Source organism: Cyrtonyx montezumae, unplaced genomic scaffold (assembly GCF_038088225.1).
Source record: "Cyrtonyx montezumae isolate F1298 unplaced genomic scaffold, pur_monq_1.0 scaffold_3, whole genome shotgun sequence".
NCBI classification, from domain to species: domain Eukaryota; kingdom Metazoa; phylum Chordata; class Aves; order Galliformes; family Odontophoridae; genus Cyrtonyx; species Cyrtonyx montezumae.
In genome coordinates, this window is record NW_027072034.1 from 126,308,113 (window position 1) to 126,328,128 (window position 20,016).

The 20,016-nt window shown below is 38.8% G+C and overlaps 1 protein-coding gene across 3 annotated transcripts in view; it reads right to left on the reverse strand.

Annotated features, from left to right (window-relative positions):
* Positions 1-20,016, reverse strand: part of CNOT2 (CCR4-NOT transcription complex subunit 2) — an 88,492-nt gene that overhangs the window by 33,036 nt on the left and 35,440 nt on the right. Inside the window, exons 2-3 of one of the 3 annotated variants that reach the window (XM_065743327.1) lie at positions 4,580-4,702; positions 3,527-3,574 (exon numbers count right to left, since the gene is read on the reverse strand). In XM_065743327.1, coding sequence (XP_065599399.1) covers positions 3,527-3,574; positions 4,580-4,690 — 159 coding nt within the window. In that variant the 5' untranslated portion in view covers positions 4,691-4,702. Of the gene's footprint in view, positions 1-3,526; positions 3,575-4,579; positions 4,703-20,016 lie in introns of those variants that run through there. The other 2 variants (XM_065743326.1, XM_065743328.1) reach the window with 2 other exon arrangements.

Consider the following 20,016-nt stretch of genomic DNA (forward strand, 5'->3'; position numbering starts at 1 on the left):
ATACTCATTTTCCATTTAAAATAGAAGACATTTAATATTCTCCTGAAAAAGCTTTCATTTTTTGCCCTTCACAAATCAATCAAAGCTGTTCATATTATGGAAGTTATCTAATATAAATCAGCTCTATTAGACCAGTCAGCATTAGCTCCAATGCTTCTGCTGCTCTTTCTGATATAAAAGGATTCCATTAAGTGCAGCATCTGAAGCTAAATTATGACCAACTAACCTAACAGATTCTCATGCAATGAATAAGTGAAATGCCAGGCAAGATATCTTGGGAAACAAGACATCACGAGTTTCCTTAGAACCCTAAAGAATAGGATAAGAAAGTCCATAGTCAAGCTGCAACAGTGCAATGGTGTTCAGCAACCATAAACCAAAGCTGTTTCTAGAAGAGTGATGAAACCCTTCCACATTTGATTTTCCAAACCTAGCAAGATTATAGATCTCCATCCCCCTGGTAAACTCAATCTTATTTCACAGGTTTTTATCTAACATAAAACTCACACCTATATATAAGGATATATATATTATTATTAACAAATTACCTTTCCATTAAAGCTTTTGACTGCATGTTAATATTATCACCCTGTTCATTAAAAGGCTGACAACTCTCTTCATGCAACTGATTCTGCAACTGCCTCATGAGAGAGGAACACCTGAATTTAATCCACTGTGGACATACTTCTGTCATGTAAGGAGGAATGAGTCCTCTGGAAAGTGGCCCCTCAGAATCAATAACCCAATTCACTGTGCTCAGCACCTAAACCTAAGAGCATCTTACTTCAGGAAAGGTATTGTCATGCAGCCAGATTAAGAGCTGCAATGAGCCAAATCTAATCTGCAGGACTGATGTTACTTGATCACGTTATTACAATGTATTTTCATTTCACAAGAAGTCACATTGTGAAAGAACTGAACTGCACAAGAGCTTCATGTCTCAAATGAGAAAGTCCAGAATCTGTTAAGGCATTAAGGTTCCTTTGTTCATTTTTAAGAAAAGAGAATAAAGCCCAGCAAACTAACACACTGGGAGTGCAAATCACTTGAACCCTTAGTCACCTACTGAGCAAGTAGGGAAAAAAAAAATCAAAGCAAACCAAAGAACAAACCAAAACCCAATCACTGGGCTAAGAAATGCAAACAGAATTCACCGCAAACAAACTTCTGTCATAATTTGGACAGATCTTCACTAAAAGGCATGGCTGCATACAACCAAATCCACGCCTGCAGCTGACAGCAAAAGAAGATACTTCAAAAAAGAAACATATGTCTGTTTCAGAACTCCTTACTACAGAAAGATTGCTTCAGATATGAATGGACAACCAGTTGAAGAAAAGCCTACCACAAGATTTTGCAGGTAAGGGGATGTCACTTATTTTGTTGGGGGGTTTTTTTGTGCTTTTTTTTTTCCTGAAAGTTCACACTGAATAGGTCTGAAGTTTATTGCCAATATTTCCCCTCTTATTTTGTGATCACAACATGCACCTGGCTGCCAATACAAGCAACAGAAACACATTTGCTTCAAACCAAATCTAAAACTACTTTTTTCTAAACTCTTATATTTTCAACAAGAGTGATAAAATATCCAAATTATTCAGTAAAACATTTCTGACCTGGTTATCACACTCTAGATGCAGCAGAATTTGTAGAAAGAGCATTCGTGGATACACTTTGTTCCACTTCCCTACTTAACCACAGCAAGGCTGTGATGACTCACAGCAGAGCCACCCGTTTAGTTAAAGAGTAAGCACTGGAGTAAAATCAGAGATACCACAGTCATGTGCCTCCCCCCACTCCCCCCAAACAGATCCATGCAACACACAGAGGGTTTTAAAAGTAACTGTGTGGATAAGTAACATGCAAATTCTTCATTTCAAACAGCGTGGAAATCCTGGGTGTCTGGAACTACATCCCCCAGTGAAAAAAGGCAAGTTATGAGAAAGCTCTTTGCTTTCAGCTAAAATGAGGCTCTGAAATAAAAACATCTCCTAAATTCTGTGCTACTTGTTCTCACTTGTCAAAAGTCTTCAAATTCTGAGATATGACTTCAAGAGCCTTTACTCATTTCACTTTACCTTCAGGTGAAAAAAGAAAAAATCTTTTAAAATTCAAATTAGCCAAAGAAACAAGTCACAAGAATACCGAATTAGCAAGTGCCGTAAGAATTGTTTATTAAAAGGCATAAAATGCTTCTTTTTCCTCCCACATCTTTTTCAGATAGCTTCTAGATGCTTTTTCAACCCTAGTAAATGAAGAACTATTTCCTAACATAATACAATGAAAAACAAAATCTCTGGCTTAGGTGTTAAAATAAACTACCAAAAACTCCTGAAAAAACCCTCAACCCAGTAAAATTGTGTATGTGATGAAGCACGTGACTGCTCAGGGGTTCATGCGCATAGATGGTACATTGGAGGAAAAAAAAACAAGAAAATATTTTAAGTCTTGTAGCTAAAACCCACCACACATCAAACAGAAGTTTTACCTACTCTGAATAGATATGAGATTGAAAATGAAAAAACAGCTATTTAAGTTGCATAAAACGGCGCAGCGTATTGACAATTCTACTACTTAAAAATATACATTTAAGATCGTAAAGATGTTTTCAATAAGGACTGCAGTTACAAAGAGATGGTGCATGCCAGGTTTTGGACTTTTTAGTGTCAGTTGCATTTTCTGAATATATAAGTGACAGTAGCCTCATTTTCCCCCTAGAGGTCTTCTACCTTAGTTTATAGTACACACACACGGAGAAAATTCCATCTAAGTGTCAAACAAGAAAGACTGAAAAACATTTCAGGATCAAGAATGCTAGAAGTTTTTCCTCACAGGTGTTCATAACACTGCATCCCAATTTTGAAACATGATTCCTCATTAGCTTACTCACTGGAAATTCTGAGCAAACTGATTTTTGTCTGTCAGTGCTAAGCATTATCCAAACACAAATGCAGTCAATAAATTTATTGTGCCCTCATAAAAAGAATACCATCTTTCATAGAATTTCAGTTCAAAATCTATTTAAATACACTGTTATTTTTCAATGGAAAAGGTTTTCGAAAGCTGCAAAATTGATGGGACAGCAGTAAGCAAACCATGAGACAACCATCTTTGCAGATGTTCATATTTGTTGTGAGACAAATGAAAGAACAAAACAGCACATAATACATACAATAGACTTAGCTATACATCAGTGATCAAAGGTGCACAAGACAATGTAAATATCACTGCTTCACATTTATTTTGATCACTCTTTTTAAAAGTTGTTACAAAAGCATGTAATAGTTTAAGATTTTATGCATAAACTCAGGAAGTTGTAATGGTAAATAGTGAAGCTACGCAGGAAAAAAAAATCCCTTAATTATTTGGAAACAAAACTTTTTGCAAAAACGACTTCCATCTCCTGTTGGTATGACATCTCTGTTCTCTGCCAACTACGTCAGCTTCTATTCCCCATTTCGTCCACTTCTCCCACACAAGCTTTCAGGATTTCTCATTTGTCATTCCTGGCAACTGCAACACCCACCTTCCTTCTCTCGAAGTCCCATCCTAAGATCCACTTCTGCAACATTGCCTACAGAAAGAGTAGGCAACTAAAACACTCATACTCTATGTCAACAATGTGCCAAGCATCAGCTTTCACTGTATATTGTGCAACATAGTATCTCACTTGACACTCACTTTCTTACCACATCTTAAATGACTTCCCCCTAAACACATCAAATCTAGTAGAGGAAATTTAGTAACTGAGAACCAGTAAAAGTGATGTCAGAGTGCTCTCTGCACCTCTAGGTACTCACAGAAGAGAAAGCATGTTCAATGTTACGCATATCTCAGTGTGCCTGTGTGCATCTGTGTTGTACACACATGTAATGAACACAGAGATAGAAAAGAGGAGCCTATTTAATATTTTTTTTCCACTTGCTAGCTCGCCTCAACTTTCTCATCAAGCTCATGGAAACAACTTTAATTAAAAAAAGGTCAAAAACGTTGTTCAAGCATTTTTTGTTTTTTCTTTAAAAATTCATGATACTTAACCTATTTCCTCCTATCCTTGAAAATATTAAATTTAACTGACAGCCTATAGAAAGTATTTACATTTAGGAAGGTCAAAGTCCGTAAGACCACGCTCACTTTGGTATTAAACAATTACATGCATTATTAAAAAAAAATGTTTAAGAATGGCTGATTTTCTATCTTCTATTACAAAAAGGAGTGATGTCTAACTTAGGCTACATGAGCAGATGAACAAGCTGTGTGAGGCACTGTCAAAAATGACCAATGAAGATAAAAAATGCAAAAAGACAACAAAAACAATTTAGACAACATGTAACCATTAGATACAATCAGTCATCTAGTTTGAGCTACAAATACAGTTTTTAAAGATTAAAAAATAAAGCCTTGGCAAGGCTATGATTGAAGCTGTCCATATATAAATACATAACATATAAATATATAACAATTACCACTGAAGATGGTTATTCACAGCTTAAAGCCTGATGAAGCCTTTCCTTACACACATTTAAAGTACTCGAAACCACCTCACTATTAAAACGGGAAAAACAGTTATTCAACTTACATCTTTTTCTGACCGATGTGGGAACATCGATGATTGGCTGTAGTACATGTTTTCATCGTGGTAGTCACCATCAACCCCCTCTACAAACTTCTTCCTTGAAGCACCAAACATGCTGTTTGTCACCTACAGAAAAGAAATGATATGTAAGACTGAGCTCGCTGTACACTTCAGTATTACACATTTTAAATACACGTGCGAACGGACTGTTAAAAATTACTCTAGAAAGCTGAAAATTCCTCTATAAATCTTTTAATAGATATTGCCAGTGTAATGACTCATCCATCCAGGATTTTCATCTGACGAATACTTATTTCAGAAGGAACTAGGATGGGAAGTGATTAGATGGTTTGCTTTGAGGAGGAGTGTATGTCCCAGTGCCTTTCGCTCAGGTTTTAATTACAGAATGTCAGACAGCAAATTAGTAATTTTCTCAGTTTTCTCCTTTTCAGAAGAAACACTGTATCTAAAAGAAGAAAATAAAGGAATGTTCTTTAGAGTACAACCACATTAAATACATATATAAATAGTGAAAAAGGAAACAAGGAAACCATGAAATCACTGACATGCCTCAACATCACAAGTTTGGGGAAAAAAAGAACCAAAACAACTTTCTACTTTTAGACTCAATTACCTCTAGAGGTCCCTTCCAACTCCTACAATTCTGTGATTCTGTGACCCCGCACGCTGAGACCCATGATGAAGTAAGAGCAGGTTGAGCTTAACCACACTTAATAGTGACATCAAGATTGGCAAAATTATTGCAGGCATCCATAGAAAAACATTTAGATTTTATTTTGCCCTTAACTCCCTGAGGCACTCACGCACACACACAGCTGCTAAGTCAAGAACTTGAAACTGAAGAAAGAGCAACCATGCAGCTGTTCACAAAACCCTAATTCATAAGAAAATTTCCTCCCACAGTAAGGTCATGCAATGTCACCACAGGATCTACCACATACAGTGCATATTTACGCACCTGACTTTTTTATTTATATAAAAACACATACCACTGTCAAATCTCTAACCTGTCTGGCTACAAAACACCGTGCCAGCGCAGAGCAGGCTAACCAACAGGTTAATGTTCAAACCAGATGAATAGCACACTCTGGCCAGCACTGTGCAGCCTGCCCAGTTCCTCTTGTGGAATGGAAGACTGGAGAGGGGGCAATGGACCGGGCAATCAAAGCTGAACTGCAGCACACCTTCATTCACACGGATCTGTAACATCCTGAAGATAAGGACGGTAAATTGCAGCTAGCTTATGAAATGCTCTGAGCCTGAAGACTTACTGTCATCACTACTGACAGCATTAGCTAAGCATAAGACTTCAGAAGAAAAGTGTCCTTTTATACCACCTTGTGCTTACAATTGATGCTGACCGAATTTCAAAACACTTTTGCTGGTCGGCTGTGAGAAGAGTCACTTTCAGCTCAAAACTCTCTTATCCTCACTGACACCAATTTACTCAGGTATTCCCCATAGTGTGGCTTATTCAAATTTCAGCTTTACTGAAAAAGATTTCTGAAACTGACAACACAGGTGCGCCTATACAACAAACAATCTATCTCCACAAGTTCAAAGTCACGGCACTTTTGAGCAAAAGTGGAGCACTTAGGATGCACACATTAAGGTTACCATCACAGAAATGGCCCAAAATGTTCAGAAAAACAAAATCTTATTATGCTTTTCTCAGACAAAAAAAAAAAATCAGTTACACAGACCCACAGACTGACGATGTCAACAAAATTTCTATGATGTGTCAAAGGTATATAAAAGCAACTAGAGGTACTGCGAATCTTTTCCAGATGAAAACTGCTCGTTTCTGTGCAATACCATAAAACACAAGTGTAGAGTCCCAAACTGCTTGAATGTATCCAGCTGACTTTCACACTTGTAGTGAAGCTTTCATTACACTATAAGCATATCCCACTGTGCTAATCCCCTTACAATGCAATTATCACCTACCAGATGGAATGGAGCATTTAACAGGCTAAGGGGATTATCTTGTCCTTTGCTCTGCCTGAATAAAGTGCAGAGAAAAGGGTAGTTAGCTTTCACCACTGCAGAAATGATAATGAAATGTTTGGGTGAAGCTATCCCCTAGAAGCTCCGCTTATCAGCCGACCACAGCTTTGAAAAGGTAAAAGCACAGCTCCTCACAAGTCCCTAAGGATTTTTCAGAACTCTTAACAATACCTGGGATAAGAGATGACTTTGTTGTTGTTGTTGTTAATTCTAATGAAAAGATGTATTAGAAGCCTATATTTTTAAAAATTTACTCAATATACCACCTCAAAACCTTGTGACCAAAAGCAAATCAATGAAGCATATACTGTAAGGTATAGACATAATATGTTATTCAGAACTGCAGTACAGGAACTATAGATGGGAAAACAATTCTGACTTTGACCCTGTAAAGCTCTGGGTCTCATTTCTGCAGACATATACATGGCTAGCTACATACACACACAGCCACTGTAAAGGCTTCTGAGGCAGTGGGATAAGGTCAGAGCTTTGAGTCTCAGAACAATTTTAAAGCTGCAGTGAGAATGCTGGTGGGCCAGAAGATGAAGTCCATATGTCAAAAAGCTGGAAGATATTTTAACACTTTCTTCCAAATTCTAAGTGTCTAGAAGATTATCTTCTACACTGATAATTGTATAAGAAAGTGGCACAAAAACTAATCAAGATTATGCCCAGAGGACTGACAAAACACACTGATACTAATACAGCCTTACAACTGCACGGTTATTAAATATAAGTGAAGAAAATTTTTCATAATTAGGCGGATAAAATATTGATATTTTTAACGGCAATCCATATTTCTACATGGTAACTTAAAAAGACAGGGCTGACAAAATTCAGGGAGCAGAGCAGCACTATCAGGATGCAGCAGCAGGTGGGACAGGGCAAGCCTGAATGAACCCTACCTGCAACTCTGTAGCTGCACTGCAGCAAAGTTCTCCCAGAGTTAGGTAGGACCTCTACCTTTTTGTGAGCGCTGACATCTTCACAGCAGCCTGAGGGAAGTGCTACACGCACTGCAGGCCCCACTGGCAGCTGCTGGGTCTCAGCAGGGTTTCCCTGAGCTAAGAGCTGGCAGTTGTTTTCAGAGAACATCACCACGACCCAGCTCTCCAAAGCCATGCAGCCACTGAAGGCCAGTGAGTGGGATCAAAGGCTGGACTGCCAGCAAGCAGCTGGCACGCCCCTGAATGAGAAGATCTACCCCCGTGCAGAACTTGGTACTGTGACAGAGGGGTTATGCAAAGACAGGATCTGCTTGTAAGGTAGATTTACTAAAAACTCTGACTTAAGCTGCAAAATACCTTTATAATCACTTAAAAAGTGATGATATGACTGTATATTACATTAGTTTAACAGCTCAAAGCAAATAAATTAATTTTATTGAAGTATGAAACTAATTCTGCGGCTGCTTTGCAGTACTGCTATAGGTAGTGCCCAAGGACAGCTCATGACATCAACACTAGCAACTCAAAACTAGGAGGACACTGTAACATCTCCCTAAAGAATGAATACTTTTTATTTTGTACAGAGCAGAAAAATCAATCACTGAGTTACAAGTGACTTAACTCCTCATCACTGTAAGAGCTGAAAACTGTATGAAATAATACAAATTAAAAAAAAAAGTCACTTTAGGAGTTTGGGCAGCATCTCCTCTGTCCTGCTCCTCAAATGTCAACAGTGTTTGCCAGCATACACAGTCACTGTGAGAGCATAACTCCAGGTTACAATCTCAGCATTAGCTTCCACCAACCCACAGCCCATGGCTTCTGTAAGGTGTTGCTGTTTAGCTCTTAGCAAGCAAAGTCAACGATTTGCTCTGTTTTTATTTCTCATTACAAATCAAAGCTTTCAAATAAGGTAAGATACTTAAGTGTCTACAAAACAATGAGCCTTTCCATGGAAAGCAGGTGTCAGTTCCATTAAGTATCACAAGTTACACACCAGTAACCACCAAATCAATCTGCAATTTAAGTCAAAACACAGAATTTGTAATTCCAACAGTTGGTACTTCTACAAGATAGCATAAATCTTATTTATAGGAAAAGCTAACATTTATTACCACATTTCTCAATGTCAAAAATAATTCCGATTTGTCACAAAGTGGAACTGATACACAATATAATGTATACTACTAACTCGTTTAACAAGGAAGATCTCTCAAATCCCAGCCCTTTGGTGGAATACGCTGAGTTATTTAAAAACAGAATAAAGCACAAAATGCACGTGAGCACAGAATTAAAAACAAATAAATAAATACATATTGTCAGGATGAAAGAGGAACAGAACTTGAAGTTGAGACATTCCTCCTGTTCCCTCATTTAATTTCACAATTGCAACCAGTTGGTTTCCCCAAGGTGATGCTAATTGAGCATTCTCCATGCTTGCAGCATGGTACTCTTTCAAGTAACAATTCTGTAGTATCAACTGTATGTAAACATGGAATAAGTAACATTACACTGTATTTCTTTTTTACGTAATAAAAGCACAGATTTGCACTCACTGTTAGAAAACAATAAAATACCTCTTTTGTCGTCCACCTTCATCACTGGCTTTATCTTCTTCTAATTTACTTAAATATCTTTAAATTGAAATATCAGAAACATGGAAGTCTGAAATGAAGACCACAACATAATTGAAACAACTCTACCAGAAACCCTGACGGTTGTGCAGCAAGCGTGCATCTCTGCTGTCCATGAGCTGTGCAAGTGCAACTGCCACTAACACCATACAAGCCACAGAAGTTCCCCTGACAAAGACCTCCATCTTTAACTATGTTTAACTGCTATGAAATAACCATTTTAAAATTGTCCTGAAATAAAAAAAACACGAGGGACAACAAACATAACCCACAGTAAAATACAATAATAATCATCAAAATCACTAAAGCTAAACTTGAAAATTTACAGTGCAAGGAGCTCCAACTGGTTTCACGACCTGGCTGACATCACACACATTCTGGGACAGACGTGACCTGACAGCGGCCTTTCAGGATCTAAAGGGGAGCTACAGGTAAGAAGGAGACATACTCTTTAGCAGGAGTTGGTGATGGAGCAAGGGGAAATGGCTTCAAGCTTAGGGAGGGTAGATTTAGGTTAGATATCAGGGAAAAATCTTTTACAGTGAGGGTGGTGAGGCACTGGAACAGGCTGCCTAGTGTTGTGTTGATGCCTCATCCCTGGAGACTTGCAAGGCAAAGCTGGATAGGACCCTGTGCAACCTGATCTAGCTGTGATGTCCTTGTTCATTGCAGGGCAGTTGGACTAGGACGCCCCCAGAGATCCCTTCCAACTCTAAGGGTTCTATGATTCTATGTCCTGCAGGTTCTGCACACGTCTGGAATTTGGAAGATAAAAGAAACCAAAAGTGGTTGGGGATGTGACTCTTCCCTGAACTGCGCAGATGCCTTCTATGGATCCGATCAATGAGGTGTACTCTCAAATAGAGGATAAAGACCAAGAAATAATCTTTGGGCAAGCCAAAACATTACCAAAAGAAACACAGAACATCTATTTTGAAGATGTGAGAAGTAGCAAGTGACCAGACAAAGTCATCAGAACAAATAAACTAGCACTCCAACAGGACTGCCCATAGAGAGAAAACAGGAAGCTGCCAAACCTATTCTATGTTACTCAGTGATGCGACCCAAGGAGACACAGGAGTGCCTCTTCTGCAGAAGACATGACACTGAAGTCCCAAGTTCTAACAGCACAGGTGTATTCACACATGCTGCAAAATGTGCAGCTTGCAGTTAACAATATACCACTACATTCCATCAACTATACAAAAAGGGAGCACATATACCTGCTTTCTTCTCGACACCTCCAGCCATTTGAAGGATTTACAGTCCACTGAAGACTAAGATGGGTTCTAAACTAGATTTAACGTAGTACTTCCAATTTAGTATTATAAAATGCTATACACTTGCCTGTGAAATGGCCTTCAACTCATACGTGTCACCACAAAAGTGATGGTTTAAAAATAAATGTCAATGGTGCCAGTAGCTAACATGGCCTGTACACTGGCTGAAATAAACAAAATTCAATACTATTTTAAATATGTATGCATTGGAAAAACAGCAATACTCTTATTTTAAAAAATTATGTACTAGTACACTCTTGTCCACTACCCTGTAGTGCTCACAGACACTGTATATAAAAAAAAATTATTTAAAAACCATTTGCAGTTGATGACCCATCAAGAAAACTATCAGCTAAACATACACTGTATCACACCTATGTGTGAACAATAATTTCTCTTAGTTGGAGACTACTCCATCAAATAGGAAATAAGAAATCAACCATGCTAAGAAACCAAACCTAATTAAAATTAACTACAAAAAAAAAAAAAAAAAAAAAACCAACCACAAGCAGCTGAAGTACCTATATTGTTAAGGGAAAGCAAAATAAAACCTAACAATCAAGGACTTAAAATAACCTACAGGCATTCTTGAATTCCTAGAAAATGATTACAGTGCCCCCTTTCATATCAGTTTTGAAGGACAACAGCTGGAGTCTTAAAACTAAAAAGTTCATCTGCTACATTTGTAAACAAAACAACAAAAACTACAAAATACACATCAGTTTCAGTTCACAGGTCACCTGGGTCTTTCAGCCTACCCACACCAACAATCCCTTATTTTAATAGGAACAGTAAGGAATTGTGCTAATCAAAATTACAAGAAAAATGAATGAGGTCACGAAGCAGTGCAGAACCACAGCGTCGCCTAGCTCAATTCCGTATAAGCATCACATCTGCTTCCAATATTCTCATAACAACTGTAATTCTACAGTGGCACTTCTCCCAGACACTCAAAGTTTATCCTGTAAGTTTCCCTCCACTAGAATTTGTGACTCAGCCATGAGTAAAACTTCTCACTGGAAGACATCAGAATGATAACTTCCATTCCTCATCGTGTACGATAATCTGAAATTCGCTCCGTTGTGTAATTCAGAAATGGACTGCTTGACAACTGCTTGTAGTTTTGACTAAAAGTAGATTTCACAATTGAACATTTCAATGTCAGATGGACAGCACCAGAGATTATTTTTCTGCAGATACAAGTTCTGCTGTATTTCAAATGGTTCCTTCGCACAGCAGATTAAAGATATTCTGTTACTGAGCAAATTAATCTATTTGAATTTTATCTCCAGTTTTATGCCTAGACTCATCTCTAAAATAAAGAGATGGATAAATAAACAAATAATGCAGAAAAAGGCATTTGGAAAGTCTAGAGCCACTGAGATGTGCTCCGGAGAGTTTCCTAACAGAGCACATACAACAGTAAAGCCCATCTTTAAAAGATTAAGAAATAAGCGCTGTCATAAGTGCTTCAGAAATATCTAAATGCTATCGTTTCCTCAAGTCCTCAAAGAAATCAGAGTACAGCATTTTCTTAAACATTGCTATATTCAGCAAACAGATAAAAATAGATTCCCTATTCAGCAAATTCAGCTGCTACAAATTCTGTATATGGTCAAACTCACATCACATACAGACAACATGAAATCTATATCCTAAAGGCTGACTTACAAAAATCTCACTACCAGAAAAGGAATCATTCCCACTAGTTCCTCTCAGCCACGAGCATCACATGGTGTCAAGGCATGAACAGCACCACTCCTGTTACATAAGGTGAAGGCAAATACTAAAATGAAAACATGAAGTAATAGGGAAGTAAGAGGCTACCTAAGTGAATGACAGTCCTGTGACAGAGCAGAGAAGTCAGACTCTGTAAGGCTAGGTGCCTGCTGCCAGCACAACAGCAGTCACCTCAGACTTCTGGGCTCTGCAGCCCTCAGCCACAACTCAAAGAGCTCAGACAGGTGTGGGTAGAAGAATCACTACCCGGAACGTGCAAACACGAGATAATATTTACCTTCCTCAGATGACTCACAGTTCCTGTCTTGTTAGCTACAGCAGAGCAAGTTCTTGACTTAAGGTTACTCATTTGTCAACTGCTACAGCACATTAAGAAACAATCCCACCTTCAGATACGAAACCAAAACACAAGCACTTCAAAGTCAGCTACTCAAACTGCATCAGGAGTTGCCCATCGATTCACTGTCACTACACAGACCCAAGTGTTGTGGGTTTTTTTGTTGTTTTTTTAATGTAGTTTTTTGTTTGTTTTGTTTTTTGCCTAAGAGGATAATTTTAAGAAGCATCTGACTTAAGAAATAACAAAAAAAAACAAGCTTCAATGAAACAACTGCAGCCTCAAAGAAGATCACATCACCTCTGAAATTTTATTCCTATCTACATGTACAATCCATCTTCTTGTTAATGCTGATTTCTGACTTTTCAAAGGGACAGGTGTTTTTCTGGTAAGAAACGGATAGGAAGGTGTATGAATTACACAGGGAGCTGTCTAAAGAATAAGAGATTCCAAAGATAACCACATAATACCTCAAGTTGGAAGGGACGCTCAAGGATCATTGAGCTCATCCAGCTCCACACAAGACCATCCAAAAACCAAACCTTCAACTCCAGCACTTGGGGCTGTGGCTACTGCCTCAGGAAGTCTGTTCCCTGCCCACTGCCCTCTGCATAGCCTGTCCCTGACCTCCAGCTGCCCCTCCCCTGACACAGCTCTGTGCTGTTCCCTCGGGCCCTGTCGCTGTCACACAGAGCAGAGCTCAGCGCTGCCCCTCCGCTCCCTGGGAGAGCTGCAGCCGCCAGCAGGGCTCCCCTCAGCTCCTCTGCTCTGCACTGAACACACCAAGGAACCTCAGTTGCTCCTCACAGGTCTTGCCCTCCAGACTCTTCATCTCTGTACATCTCTTTTGGTTGCTCTCTAATAGTTTTATGTCCTTTTGACATTGTGGCACCCAAGCTGCACCAAGTGCTGAAGGCAAGGCTGTGCAGCACAGAGCACAGCAGGAAAACACATTCCTTTGCCAGGCTGGCAGTGCTGGGCCTGGTGCATCCCAGGACACGGCCCTTTTGGCTGCAGGGCACTAGTGGCTCAGATTCATTTTGCTGTCAACCACAACCGAAATGCATTTTTTTTTTCCAAGAGTTGTAAAATGTCAGCAGTAAGGCATTCACACAGCTCCTACATATTATGAGCTTTAACTGTAGATCTCCATTTATCCATAGGACAGCTGCAGCTACATGAACAAAAAACTGTAGTACGCATAGCCTTACCCCTCAGGCCCAGATGTGCTTAAACACAGCTCTAAAGGGACAAACAAGCAGGAAGTTCCCGTTTTTTCTTTCTTTTTAGCCATTACAATACCCAAACCAGTATCCAAATGACTTTTTACAGCATTACTTAGGAAGTATATTCCAGTCTGTTCTTAGGAAATCAGTCTGGAATTTGCTTCTCTCATCCTACCTCATAGCTTTCCTTCCAAAGTATGTCATCACAAACCACTACCTACCCTTAATCTGCTCCCTTCTATTCTCAGCTGGCTCCTTTTCACTTCAATTTAGTGGCCAGGAAGAGCAAATTTTCAGAAAATATTTTTCTGTGTATGAAATTGTTAAGCAAAGCAGGCATAATTCAGATGATCAGACAAATTAACCTCTTAAAAAAAATAAAAACCCATACTAAGCTTCAAATTGCTTTCCTCAGAAGCCTGGAACTGTGACAGATTCTATGCATTTCTCATGAAAGCAATAAAAGATTAGTGTGCCCAAAAAGCCATGAACAGAATGGAGTGGGTCAGATGGATCTACAACGATCACCTAGTCCAACTGCCTGACTGACTCCAACTGCCTGAGTGCTGACCAGATCTTATACTACTGAGGGCAGCGTTTAAACAGTACTTGAGCACTGACAGGCATCCACCACCACTCTAAGAAGCCTGTCCCAGTCTCTGACCACCCTCACAGCACAGAAATGCTTCCTGTTGCTCAGCCTGACTCTCCCCCAGCAGCACTGTGCTGTTCCCATTCTGCCATCGGTTCCCAGGAGCTGAGCTCAGCACCTCCCCCTGCTTCCCCTCCTCAGGAGCTGCAGAGAGCTGTGAGGTCACCTCTCAGCCTCCTCTCCTCCATGCCCAGCAGCCCAGTGCCCTCAACCCCTCCTCAAAGGACATGCCTTCCAGCCCTGGTACCTGCTTTGTTGCCCTCTCTGACTCTTCTAAGGATCCTGGTGGTCTCCTTTTTATAAAATGAAGACCAGAACCACACACAAGATTCAAGGTTTGACTACAACACTAAATACAGCAGAAGAATCACCTCTTTTGATCTATGCTAGCTCAGATGGCTATTTGGGGTTTAATGCACCCCAAAACGTAGACTGCCCTCTTGGCTGTCAGAGCACACTGCTGACTCATGAAATGAAGCAAGTCTTAGAACTAGTTATACAACAATGTTAGTAGCTTCAGCTGAAAACTCAAAGAGTGCAAGACAAGGAGGAAAAGCAGATGCTGGGAACAAAAAGTTTCAGCTTGATAAAGCTGTTGCAATTTTATAAGCAACTGAAAACAGAGTATTTCAAGAGGGAAATGCCAGCCCACTGCTGATGTATCAGTATTATCAGCTGTATTCCTCTCCTCCCCTGGGTTGCACTGGAAGAATACAGTCTGTTAACCAGCATATATTCCATGGGCTGTGTATGGGCATGCAGATAAGGGAAAAAAAAAAAAAGAAAAATAGAATTAAAAAAAAAAGGAACCTCAAAGGGCATAAAGGAACTCCTGTAACAGGACTTAAGCAGGTCAAGGGATAATCAGATAGTCAAGAAACCAGATCTGAAATCTAATATTTAAATTTATGGAGTCCCCATGCAGGATGAGCATGTTTCTTGATGAAAAGTTCAGAATATCTTAAGGGGAAAAAACAGAAATCTTTACTAGCTCCTCACTTGTACCTGGTAGTCATGACATATTCATGAAGCTTAGTTTTGCTTCATGGGCTTTTTTTGTTTGTTTTTCTTAAGAGGGATTAGAACAGGAAGTTAAGTAAGACAGCAAGCTAGACTTCTGCTTCACCAGGAAGAGATCCACTATGCTAAAATGTCTCTTCTCTAAGAGTTACAGCTTCAGTACCAACACCAACATGCTTTACCATCTCTGATGTTGAGTATAACTTGAGCTAGTCATTACTTTTCCAGTGGACAACACAGATAATCCAGACAACGGACCAACAGAGATTAACCCAGAAAACAAACCAGGTGTTAACCCAGGCCAAGTGTGGCAACTGCTTGCATTACCTGTACCTCACAAGTGGAACCATAACTGCGCCCAGTACTATGGATATTATATAAAGCTTTCATTAAAACAATTCTGCTTTGCTCCTTATTATAATGGTGAGTCCCCCAAAAAGTTGTAAGAAAACTCACACTGACATGGAAAACTTATACTGAAATAAGGTGGTAATCATTTTTCAGAATAATGCCCACTGTATGCTAATAGCTAATACTTTTTACAAGAGAGTCTGTGGCTTTTCCAGAAGCCAACCATCTGCAAGGTACAACTTACAGAGAATTAGAAAAGCTATTTGCCTATGTGGAAAACAAATTTGATGTTCAACTTCACTGCAAACAAAGCATCTACTTTTCAGTGCTCTGAAACAGACAATGATGTGCTACCCTACAAAATTGTCAGCTTCATTATGCTCTCCATTTTAATGTATATACATTTAGTTGTATGTCCGCCAAGTGTGACACTATTCCTAATTAAATATGTATATACTTAAGCCTCCAAAATGGTAAGACATAACTTCAGGAAGAAGTGGTACACTATAGAAACTACAGTTTGCATACTAATAGCCAAATTCCTTACTAGTTTTGTGCAAATAAAAACTGCTTTATTCTCTCGTAAATTATATCTTACTGATTGAAATCAGTATATTCCAAACCAGAAAATTCTACAGTAGAAAGCTGGAGGTGGGCAGAACACTCACAGAAGTCTGAGAGAAGCTTCCAGGGAACATAAAAACAAACACCAGCAGCAATAGTTTTGTCATAACAGGGGACAGTGGCATGCAGTTTACTCCTTATCCCCTCTTGTCTCAAGACAGCTGGAGCTCACAATCAAGGGAAGGTGGTTGCTGATACGGCAGCTAACAGACTCTGGAGCAGTTAGTTGACAGTATTTGCATGCTTGTCCATAAGCAAGCAAGATCAAGCACCTGCTCTGCGTCACTGGAAAAATGTTCTATCCTTTTACAACCTGATGTGGTCTCTTGCATCCCCCTCAACCAAGGAGAGCCCAAATCTCTTCCTCTGTCCTCTCAGTAGAAGGGTAAACCATCACTCAGGATAGGACATTTTCAAGCTGATTCTAAACAGGCTCGTCTTTTCAAGACTACTGCAGGCGTAGCAGTTTCTGTTGTTGCTGTTGTCCCCCCACCAAAACAATCAATTCAACAAACACTTAAAAAAAAAAAAAACAACAGCACTACTGCAACCTATTCCTTCCCAAACACAGCCAAAACTTTCATCTTTGGTTCATCTAAAACACTGTACTTGAACGAAGCACAAGTTTCAAAAGCATTTCCTGCAGTTAAGCACTATACAGACAGACGAGGATCTGACGAGAAGCAGAAAGAGCAAGGGGTTTTTTCTTTTATTAGATTGATGGAGTTTGTTGACATTGAGTAACTCCATACTAGGCAAATTGCTACTTTATTTTTTGCCAGGAAAAAATAATAATAAGATTGTTGCTAAAGGATCATAATATAGACTGAAAGACAGCACGACTAGTTCTTAAAGAGATTAACAGTATGTTCACACATACAGTATTATGGTAAGCTGCAGACCATTTGTTTATAGCATCATTAAGAAAGAGGTAATGCTACTGTTTTTATTTTATATCGAACTTGAAGAAAGGTTTTATTTTAGTTTGGGTTTCCTTTGTTTGTTTTTCTTTTCACCTCCAAGATATTTAAAAAAAGAAAAAAAAATAGAAGTAGCTCAGAATATTTGGGCCAAGAAATTCATTCTGCACATGCAACATATCAAGTTCGTTTTACCTCAAAATACAGCTAGAAAATTCAAAACATTAAGAATGTTTAATACTGAATTTTTGGAGAAAAAGAAATCTTCATGAGCTGCCATGACTTCCTAGCAGCATCAGTGAGTGACTCCTCCAGGCGTTGCGAGCACACTGAAGGTAAACACTGCAAAGGAAGAAATATTTCCCAAGAGCACAGGCAGGTTAAACTTGAAGGCATGTACAACTTTTTAGCACGTCCTCCTAAAACACACTTAAGAGAGTCTGTGACTCTTCAGGGCAGACCCAAAAATGTGAAGTTAATCAAAGGATAGGAAAGTTTGGGTTTTTTTTCCTTTTAATGAAAGCACTAAGTTGCTTTAGTAAGCACGTTTCTATAAAGTATTCCAGAGCTTGTTCCTTGTATCCTTCTCACTACAAAGCCAAGCTGTACTGTGATTACAATCATACAGGGTTCAGCTGTAAAACAAACCATCACAAAACAGCTCTGATGTTCCTACATCGTATCTGAAGAACAAGGACACACACAGCCTTAAAAATAAAAATAATTGCTACACCTATTGTAAAGTAGCAGACTTAAACTTAAGACTCTGAACTGCAATTTTGCACTGATGTTTTTATTTAGTTATTTTAAACTTTTTTTGTGCGTGTTTTTAAAAGTGTTAATTGCTTTTCATAAAGAATTTTCAAAGTTAGATCCTGTTCCATGTTGGAAATGTGATATCCCTAGCATGCCATCAAAACTACAAACACCAAGCAGAATTAGGAAAGCAGCACAATGGAAAGACATGATAGAAACAGTAATCTTCCAGACATTCAATTTATACCTATTCAGTCACTCTGTCCACCATTAAAGTTGTCCAAAAAAAAAAATCAATTAACTAGCTGTTCCATGCCCTCATTTAAGCAGGTAGATTTCAGTCAGATCCTCATATTGTAAACCATAGACTCGACATGCACGGCAATCTCTGTTTAAAATATCCAAAACTGAAATAACATGCCATTTTTCATCCTAAAGCAATTCTCTTTTGCAGTGACAGACTTTATGCCACAACATTATAAAACAGACTGCCAAGTGGGGGTAGCTCTATGCTTAGAAGGCAAATGTTGCTTATACCTGGCCCAAGTCCCAGACATGGGATGATACCCCTACATCTCATACTTTCCTCCCAGTTTCTCAGAAAACATTGTCCTAAGTACTCAGAGCATCAAGACAAAACGTCAGTTTTCAGTACCCCAACAGCCCAGTAAAACCAGCAGCAATACAGTCCTGCCTATTACCCTGATCCCATTAAAGTACTTTATTGAAAATTGGATCATTCAGCCTTCAAATATGATTTATAGTCTTGCTCACAACACATGTTTTGTTTTTGGTGAAGTGCCTGCAGAATCAAGACCTCAACTTTCATTCTTTCTTTCCCTACAGCTGGTTTCATAAAATTCAAAAATCATTCCTGGCCACCAATATTATTACACTTTCATCTAGGGCTGCAATAGCAATGCACTCCCATCAATTTAAGTCTCAACCAGTATTGCAGATGGGAAAAATGTAAGAATTTAAATCACGATGCTACAATCTGATGCCAAATTCTTTCAAGTCTTCTCAGGGTCAGCCAAGTCCTGGAATAAGTTCTTGCTTCTTAAACAACATAATCCTTCCCCCCGCCCAGCACAATTCTGAAGCAGGAATCATAAAAGTTTTGCTTTTAAAAGGAGACACAGTTCCAGTGCTAAATCTTGTTCAGGAAAGATAAGTGGATGGAGAAAGAACAATTTCTTCGCCACATTTCAGGCACTAAAATAAATTTCTGATAACACTATTTAATTTATCTTTGTATTAAACACACCAAAAAAGGAAGTTAAGATTTGCACTCAAAATCCAAATTAATACTTCAAAGGCATGGGTATGTCTCCTCTGAGCAGCAGGCTAATAAGAATATGAAAGGTGCTGCATTTTGTCATGAATCTATGTACAGAATAACTGGAAGCAGTTGCGAGTTACATAAATTGGTAACGTAACAATTTTCAAATCAAACAAAACATCACCTGCATAATGCAGCTCTTCTCAACAACTGGGAATATACAACAACTGGCTCTCCAAAACTACAAGCAGCAAAAGCACTTACGGGTACTGAAGCATTCTTTGGGCTGCATTCCTTTTGTTACTGTCATCACTTTAAAAAAATTGATTCTGAAGAGCATAAACTCTTGTACTGCATCGTTAATTCAGTGTATCCTTTACCACTTTTGTTAAACCCTACCCCCCAACTGCAGAGTTTATCTTCAGAAAGTTAACTTAGAAACAGTATCTTTAATGTACACTGTTTAGAACAAAATAGCTTAAAAGCATCTTATGTTGCCTGCATATGCACATTACATCAAAAGTCCAATGTTTATAAACAGGAGAAAAAGGGGAAAAAAAAGATGGATAATCCACATTTTAAATGGAAATGTTGGAAAAAATGGAGCTTCGTCCAATTTCTTGGAAACCAGATTTAAACAATT